General features: G+C 47.3%; 1 protein-coding gene across 2 annotated transcripts; it reads left to right on the forward strand.

Moving 5' to 3' along the window:
* RACGAP1 (Rac GTPase activating protein 1) lies at window positions 1–8107 on the forward strand. Of its 2 annotated transcripts, none has more exons than XM_010720541.4 (17): window positions 1–96; window positions 1128–1216; window positions 1637–1839; window positions 2208–2344; window positions 2551–2620; window positions 2817–2870; window positions 3428–3505; window positions 3639–3756; window positions 3939–4069; window positions 4267–4431; window positions 4828–4923; window positions 5138–5336; window positions 5929–6034; window positions 6195–6327; window positions 6469–6604; window positions 6860–6965; window positions 7298–8107. In XM_010720541.4, the coding sequence occupies exons 2-17, from the start codon at window positions 1132–1134 to the stop codon at window positions 7371–7373; spliced, it is 1893 nt and encodes a 630-aa protein (XP_010718843.1). In that variant the 5' UTR covers window positions 1–96; window positions 1128–1131; the 3' UTR covers window positions 7374–8107. The 2 variants fall into 2 exon arrangements, with proteins under 2 accessions (XP_010718843.1, XP_010718844.1); XM_010720542.4 differs by lacking the exon at window positions 1–96 and adding an exon at window positions 495–859.
* Window positions 8108–8711: the final 604 nt, after the last annotated feature.

Below are 8711 nucleotides of genomic sequence, written 5' to 3' on the forward strand. Positions count from 1 at the left end.
GAGGGTGGAGAGCGCCCTGGGATTGGCTGGCGGCGGGGATTCAAACTGAATCGCGGGGCGGTTGAGCCCGGCTGTTGGAGTGGGAGCTGGAGCGGCGTGAGTGAATGGGGGAAACCGGGCTGGGGGAGATCCGCGGGGCTCCGATGTCGGGCTGGGGGGGATCGGCAGGGTCTTGGGCTGAGGGGGGGGGTCTGCGGGGCTCCCGTTCTCTGGCGGAGGAGGCTCGGTAGGGCCTTAGTGCAGGGCGGAGGGGGAGCCGGGCCGCCTCCCGGTGTGTGCAGCGTTACCTCAGGGCTTTCCCGCGCGTTACTTCAGGGCTTTCCCGCCCTCTGTGCCCCGAGAGGCGGCTGTGAGGCTCCGTGTGGAGCTGCGGGCGCGTTGCGGTGCTGCTGGGTTATGGAATCGCACTGCGGAACGCCCTGAGAGCGGAGCTTCACCTTTCCGAGCTGAAAACCCCCGGTTGTGGGTCTGTAACCGGGCCTTCTGCTCCTCCTGGCTCTTCTCCTAGCCACCCTGCTCCCGGGGCTCATTCATTAACCAAGGCTGTCCCGAGTGCCCTTTCTCTATTAAAGAATTGCGTTCTGTACTGCTGAGCTCGAGACTTTCCTCTTCACTGCTCCTGTTTATGCCGTTGTTTTTGCTGTTTGAAGGAATTTTGCTGACTGCCTGCGTTTCCAAGGCCGTTTACAGCAGGAGCTGTAACTTAAAATGCAGCTAAATTTAACACGGTATTGAAATTCCTCAGAACGCTGCTTCTATTTTTACCTCGTGGAGCTCTGAATGCTTACAGGATTCTGGTGGCCTACATAGCACCAAAGTGGGCCCGAGCCACGTCCTGCAGCCTTGCAGAAGGAAAATGGTTTGTGATTCCTCCCTTTGCCTCCTCTTAATACCCTGCAGGCTGTTTGAAGAGCTGTGCTGCTCTAATACTGTGCTCTGGAAGGTTGAGTGTCTTTGCTCCTTAAGAGTTTAGATGCTGGTCTCTTCATAAAGCGTAACTCTTTTTTTTGGTGCAGCTTTTACATCTTGCCGAAAGAAAAGAGAATTTTGAAAGGGATTCTCTCTTCTTTGGGCTGGTAATGCATTTTTCATCTGGAGGTGTTTATTTAGTTCTGTTTTCTTGGCAGGAGGATGGATACCACGATGCGGAATCTGTGGAATTTGTGTGACCAACTCATACGCCAGGCTGAAGTTTTAAGTGAAGGAAACGAATACCGTAAGTTTTGTGGCAGTGAGCAGCATCTGTGTGTTTACATTCTTGCAGCAAACATCATTAGCTGTTATTGAAGGATCCTTTGATGAGGCTTTGAGTAACAACACTCTTACAAGCAGTCAGATTTGAGGGTTGTTTCTTCTCCCATTGTTGAGAAATAGGAAGTCGCAGGGTGAAAGCAAGCTGGCTTTGCCAGGGTCTCACATGAGCTATCTTCTGCTTGGTGCTGATACTGGGACTTGGTCTGAAAAGGTTGTGAGATCTTGGAAACATCTGGAGTGTAGCAGGGTTTGCTGCAAGGCCAGCCTCTCCACGCTTCAGTTAATAGAGATTTTATTTAATTAACAGAAACCTGCTCTCAATGATAGGAGAGCTGCTGCATCTCCTCTCTTAATCTGAGTGAGGTATGTGCCTTTTCTCCAGAATTTATTCAGTTGGCTAAGAACTTTGAAGACTATCGAAGAAAGTGGCAGAAGACTGAGCAGGAGCTTGGTAGGTACAAAGACCTTCTGATGAAAAGTGAAGCTGAGCGTAGTGCTTTGGACGTGAAGCTGAAACACGCTCGCAATCAAGTGGATGTAGAGATCAAACGCAGGCAAAAAGCTGAAGCAGACTGTGAGAAGCTGGTGAGTGTTTCTTTTGTTACTGGTTAGCTCCAATTAATGTGGAGAGAAGGTGGTTAAACTGCAATTATCCCTGGGAAATAAGGACTGGAGGGGGGAAAAAAAAAAAACCAACAATCGAGGGGGAATAAAAATCAATGAGAAGCTGGTTTGGCTCCTTGTAATGGCCTTCTGCTTTGGTCTGGAAGGCAAAAGGGCTGCTGTTTGGAGTTGAGCTGCTATTGCCTGGCAGAGCCTGGACTTTGCAGGCATCAACAGCCTGAGTGCTGGACTTGCTCTTAGCAATTCTGAGAGCCTATCTGTGTGGTATCTCAAATAGCTGAGATTGGTTCATGTAGTTAAATGGCTTCTGATATTCTTTCTCTTTTCAGGAGAGGCAAATACAACTGATTCGAGAGCTGCTCATGTGTGATGCATCTGGGAGCATTCAGCTAAGTGAAGAACAGAAGTCTGCCCTTGCCTTTCTTAATAGACCACAGGTTTCTGTCGGAGGTTCAGGCAACAAGAGGTAGGCAAAATGGTTTTGTCTGAACAGCATAAGTGACAGGTATTGGTCTAGCTGTGTGTATCTGTGATACATGCTGCATCCATATCAACAGTTTCACTTTTATTCCAGTTTGAAATAGAGTTCTTTTGTGTAAGGCTGCTTTGGGAGCAACCACAGCTGCCTGAAAGCTAAACTGATGCATGCTTCTTCTAATTCTTGGTTTTTAGACTGTCTACAATAGATGAATCTGGCTCAATTCTGTCAGACATCAGCTTTGACAAGACTGATGATTCACTGGTAATGTAATTCCGAGTTCTAAACTATGAAATCTTAAACCTGTGGGGTAATCTCCAGAGACCTCTTGTGTTTAAATTACTACGGTATTAAACTGGTAGAGCTGATCTGCATTTCTCTGGTTAAACTTAATGAAAGTGGGGACCAGAGGTGGTGTGGTGTTTACACCGAGCTAACCAGTGCTGAATGTTTTCCACAGGACTGGGATTCCTCTGCGGTGAAAGCTGTCAGACTGAAGAGGAGAGAGAAGAGGGTATGTTCAATTTTTTCCCTTCAGACAGATCCCATTGTTAGCATTAACTGGCACCACCTGTCATCTCACAGCCACCTGTGACGGGTAGCTGCTAGTCACAAAACCTTGATGGGTGTGATTCTAATATAACTCAGACTCGCTGTGTAGATTTGGTACGAAAGTTATTTCTGATGCTGTTTTTCCACAGGGCACAATGAGTGGAGTTTCAGCTATCTTGTTATGAACTTGAGTTTGCAAGAGTATTTAGGAATTGTTAGCAGCTAACTGTGCAGGGAAGCTTCCTGTTGGAAGTTAATCTTTCTGCTCTATACAGGAGAAAATTTCTCCTCTAGATTGGTAGTGGTGGAGTATAGAGCTGGCTAGGGGAACTATTTGAAAGAGCTGTATGTTGAGGCCTCCTGATACTCTTTCACTTTCTGATGGACAGCTGATACCACGGAGAACTTAATGCTGCGGTGGTGTGTGCAGTCAGCTGTTCTGCTTCTCTAGTTCTACTGAACTTCTATATCACTAATAGTATTACCTGCCTTTTAGACTAAAATACTCTGTCTTTTCAGCGCTCTTCCAGGCAGTATGCTGAAGGCCCACCAGCTCCTGAGAAGAAAATCCGATCAATTGGTTCCACAGCAGACCAGGTAAGGTGGTCCCAGCTGGCTTTGTGTGTGCTTAAAGTAGTTGGCCACAGTGCACACCTGTTTCCAAGGCCAGCAGACTTAACTCCTTGTTCTGTCAGCATTGCTGTCACTAACAACATCCTTCTTGCTACAGGGAAACGAATCCATAGTGGCAAAGACGACTCTCATGGTTCCCAGTGATGGTGGTCCTATTGAAGCCATCTCTACCATCCAGACTGTGCCTTACGGCCTGAGAAGCCAGAGGAAGAGTGGTAGGTGTCAGCCTGTTGCCTAGTCCTAAATAGCTGCTTAGCTGGAGGATGTCCTGTCATTGCAGTTTCCTATGCTCCACAACTTAAGCTGCTGCCTCTAGTTTGTAGTGCATTTTCCCTGAAGCAAGGGATGCACAAGGGAACAGTTCCCATCTAGTCAACACCCCTCTTCTGTTTTCTAGGTCCTTTGCAGCCTTGGAGCAGTGAAACGAGCTTAGGCTCTAAGCAGGTGGAATTCAAACCAGAGAGTAATGGTTCTGGCACCCCACAGAGCAACGGGGGAGTGAGGCTGCATGACTTTGTCTCAAAGACGGTAGGTTTGCAGGCAGGAACTTGCAAAGTATCTACTTTCATTAAATGTGTGTGATAGGAAGCTAATTGATAAGAAACTACCAGCCATTACATCCCAAGTCAATATTCACTGTGCTTGTTATCTGCGTGGTTATCCAGTTTAAGCTGAGTTACTACAAGGCACTAATTTCTTCCTGTCTGTATGCTCTGAATCATTAGGTTATCAAGCCAGAGTCATGTGTTCCTTGTGGAAAAAGAGTGAAATTTGGGAAAATCTCTCTGAAGTGCAGAGACTGCCATGTGGTCAGTCATCCGGAGTGTCGGGATCGCTGTCCTCTTCCCTGCATCCCCACCTTGACAGGACCTCCTGTCAAAATTGGGGAGGTAAGTCTGGGGGAATGCATGGCTGTTGACCCAAGCAGGCCATTGCTTGGCTGGAGCTGAACGTGCTTAGGCTCCAACAAGTCTGCCTGCTGCAGAAGAGCTCCCATTGCTCAGAGCTGCATAATAAAAAACAAACCAACTTGCTGAAGTTCTGTTCAGTAACCAGGACTGGTTGGTGGGGATGTCTTGTTGCAATGGTGTTATGTTGTGTGTGTAGCAGCTCTGCGTAGGCGATCCTGCAGCAGTGTGCTGATGGGCGTAGTGCTGCTCAGGGCTGGTGAAGAAGAAACAAGGCTTGTTCTTGAGCCTAAATCTTGCTGTGAATTCCTTAGGAAACATCTTCTGTGTCGTGAAGACTTGAGTACTTTTTTCTGTTGCTGCTCTTCTGTCCTTTAGGGTACGTTAATGGACTTTGTCCCTTCTGCTCCTCCAATGATCCCTTCCATCATAGTGCACTGTGTTAACGAGATCGAGCAGAGAGGCCTACATGAGGTAAAAATGAGAGGTGGGACAGTGCTGGTGAAATGGGTTTGAGATGCTACGGGAGCAATTAGTCACCCCAAATGTCTCTTGTTAATGGTGTGTACAGCACTGCTCAGTGGGAGGCTGTGAGCAGCCGTGGCTGTGCCGAGTGCTCAGGTGTGGGGAAGAAGGTAGACTTTGTGCAGCTGATATTCTGCCTCTAAGCAATGCTTTCTGCCAACAGAAGGGCCTTTACCGGATATCTGGCTGTGACAAGACAGTGAGAGAACTGAAAGAGAAGTTTCTCAGATCAAAAAATATTCCCTTGCTCAGTAATGTGGATGATATCCACGCCATCTGCGGCCTCCTGAAAGACTTTCTACGCAACCTGAAAGAACCCCTTCTCACTTTTAGGTTAAACAAGACTTTTATGGAAGCTGCAGGTAAGGAGACAGAAAGCGACATCCACATTTTTCAAAGACTTAATGACAGGTTGATCTGACACGTGAGCTGGCAGACCTTGCTGCTCCTCCTGCAGCTCTGCTGCGGATACTCAGGCTGCTGGGGAGATCTCTTCTTCCAAAATAGCACAGCAAAAGAGGAAAGAAATTCAACCTCCAGAACATGAGGGGACCTTATAACCAGGAGAGAGAGCAACTTTTTATGGTCTGATAGCTATACGACAAGAGGGGGATGGTTTTAAACTAAGAGGGAAGGTTTAGGTGAGATGTGAGGAGAATTCTTAGCTCAGAAGGTGCTGCCTGGAAAAGTGTGAGTGCTGCATCCCTGGAGGTGCTCAGTGCCAGGCTGGGTGGGACTGTGGGTGGGACTGATTTAGTGGGTGGCAATCTAAGCCATTCTGTGATGATTCTGTTACATTCTAGTACTTGCCCAGGATATTCCAGCATTGGAATGCTTAGGGTTCCTGGTTTTTTCTCAGGCTAGCTCTTACTGTGAGGAGAATACTACAGCTGTGCCTCTAGAACTGCTTTTTGAGATGTAAACTTCTGCTCTTTAATTTTGATTTCCCTTCAGAAATCTCAGATGAGGACAACAGTGTGGCTGCTATGTACCAAGCAGTTGGGGAACTTCCTCGGGCCAATAGGGACACCCTGGCTTTTCTCATGGTTCATCTGCAGAGGTATGTTCAGATGGAGTGATAGTTCTGGAAGGAGGATACTGCCATTGGTGTGTTCTCTGATAGTCTCCTGTTGCTGCCTGTGAGTGAAAAGTCTTGGGCCAGGAGCATGAAGCGAGAGATAAAGAAACTCCGTTTCTTTGTTTCTTTGTTTTAAAAACAGAGTGGCTCAGAGCCCTGACACCAAAATGGACGTCACCAACCTGGCCAAAGTCTTTGGCCCCACGATAGTTGCTCATGCAGTGCCTGATCCTGACCCGATGACGCTCCTGCAGGACACAAAGCGGCAGCCCAAGGTAGGTGAGCAGGAAGAGCTGCTGTGGGTAAATGGACTGCATTTAAAGAATCCTGCCTCGAGGGAGCTGGGGCGATGCCTGCCCTGTGTGTCAGGGCTGTGTGCAGTTCCTGATGTTGGCTGCTCACGGTGTTTTCTGTAGGTAGTGGAGCGGCTTCTGCTGCTGCCTATGGAATATTGGAGCCAGCTGATGATGGTGGAGCAAGAAAACGTGGACCCAGCACATGTAATTGAGAACACCAATGCCTACTCCACTCCACAGACACCAGATGTTAAAGGTAATAGCTGGATGTTGCTCTACTGGCTGTGCAGCTCCTATTTGGAAAATAATGATCCTCAATCAAAGCTGCTTGTGAGAGTGTTGGAATTAGCCATTCCTGCATGCTGCAGGGAGGGAGAGGGAAAGAATGCATGCCAGAAAATACTAGACAAATCTGGTATCTTTGACAGACGCTGGGAAATGTCAGATGTTGCTTGCATAGCAATGAAAACTCATGCTGCTCACTTCATTGCCTTTTTTTTTTTTTTGATAGAATGCATATTTGAACCCCTCACTACTCCAGAGAGGCAGATGTACAGGAGGCTGTCTTCCAGCTCCCTGTGCCAAAAGGTCCTCTCTACCTTCAGCATGACCCCCAAGTAAGTTCCTCTGGGTGCCATATGGAAATGTTGGGATGGCTGCAGGTGGTTTGGGTGTTCAAGAGGAAGTAAAATAGACTTTTGGACACAATTCTGGGAGCAGCTTGGATTTACTACTACTTGCCTTAATCAGTGCTGTAGTAACGGTGCAAGCTGCATAATGGTTAATGAGCACTGTCTTATGGCAGGGTGAAAAGTGGGTTTTTTTGATGGTTTTTTTTCTTTGCTTGGGAGGTGGGTAGAACTTGAGTGAATGGTCCCTGGGAAAGGGAAACTGTTAGATGTTTACATCCAAAACTCAAACCTCATCTTCTCAACTTCTCTTGAACCAGGTCTGTGAGCAAAAGCAAGTCAGCAACCCAGCTGAGGCGTCAAGGCAGATTCTTTGCCTCTCCTGTGCTGAAATGAAATGGACCTGGGAGTAAACGTCCTCCTAGGATTTGCACACCAGTATACACGAGTGCAGCAGCTCCTCTCCTTGGCAGCTTGTGGAATAATCTCATTTTCCTTTTCTCTTTCAGCCTAAGACTTTCAGTGGGATTGTTAATATATTGCACAATGCTGGATTTTACTACCTGCTTTTAGCATTGGTGAAGAAAATAAATACAAGTCCTATTTAAAGTATTAATGTAGATTATTAAACTCCCTGCTTCTTCTCAGTGGCATGTTGTTCTCTGCCTGGTGAGTGAAGCATTGTGGTGGTGCAGCCTGTCATCCTCAGGGTGGCAGTGCTGCATTTGTCTTGGGTTTACCATGGGAGACTTTTGCTGAGGACTTTCTCTAGATAACATTAGAGGATGACCTAAAAACACCCTTGATTTTAGGAGTACCTGCTTCTCCAAACAGGGAGATATGAACTTGCACAGTACTGCACAGGAAGCAACTTAGGGTGAATGTATAGAAGTTCGTGAAATGTGATTTTTACTGAGCTCTGGAAAACTATCTTAACCTGCACAGCAGCCAAGTAAATCATGATGTTCCTTGTGACCTGTGGTTCTGTACTCTGTTGAACACTTCAGCTGTACTGTGGGATTTTAGCCAGTGCCTGGGCAGTGTTACAGAAGGTTCTTGTGCTGTATTACTCTGGCAATGCTGAGGTGCAGCTTAAACCAGAATAAAGCATCCTGTTCTGCTTGCCTTGACTCCACTGCCTTCCCTTCTCAAAGTAGATCTGGGGTCTGAATAAATGCAGAAGAAAACCCTGTGGTCAGAGCAGCAGGATTGGGACTCACCCTGGATTCCTCCCAGGAGATGACTGTTAGCACTACAGCTTTTAGAAAGCAACGGGGCTGAGGTGACAGGAGAGGAATACATTCTGCAGTCCCGTATCCTGCCATGCACGACACTGCTGTTATCATTAAAAGGGCCACAGGCTCTGTGAGCCCTTGGTGCTGGGCTGGTCAGGCTGGTTTGTGGCTGGGGCTGTCCAGACCTGCCTAAAACTTTGCTCTAGTTTGTTTAGCTTGTTTGTCTCTAACCACAACTGCTTAGCAGCTGGGTAGTTGTTACCTAATGCATTTCAGCAGCTGAATTTGTGTGGTTTTATTTAACTGTGGGGTATGGTGACTGTGCCTGTGATAAATGTGGTGCCTTCCCTGAAGGAGCAGGTACTGTGGTCTGTGGGCAGTGTGCATAGGATGGCCCAGGGCTGCTTGCAGCTCTCTGATGATTTGTTACCACTCATTAACAGCTTGGGCAAGTGACAAAAATTGGTCTTAGTGGTCAAAACAAACAGAAAAGGAAAAA

The sequence above is a fragment of the Meleagris gallopavo genome, chromosome 31, assembly GCF_905368555.1.
Source record: "Meleagris gallopavo chromosome 31, MGAL_WU_HG_1.1, whole genome shotgun sequence".
NCBI lineage: Eukaryota > Metazoa > Chordata > Aves > Galliformes > Phasianidae > Meleagris > Meleagris gallopavo.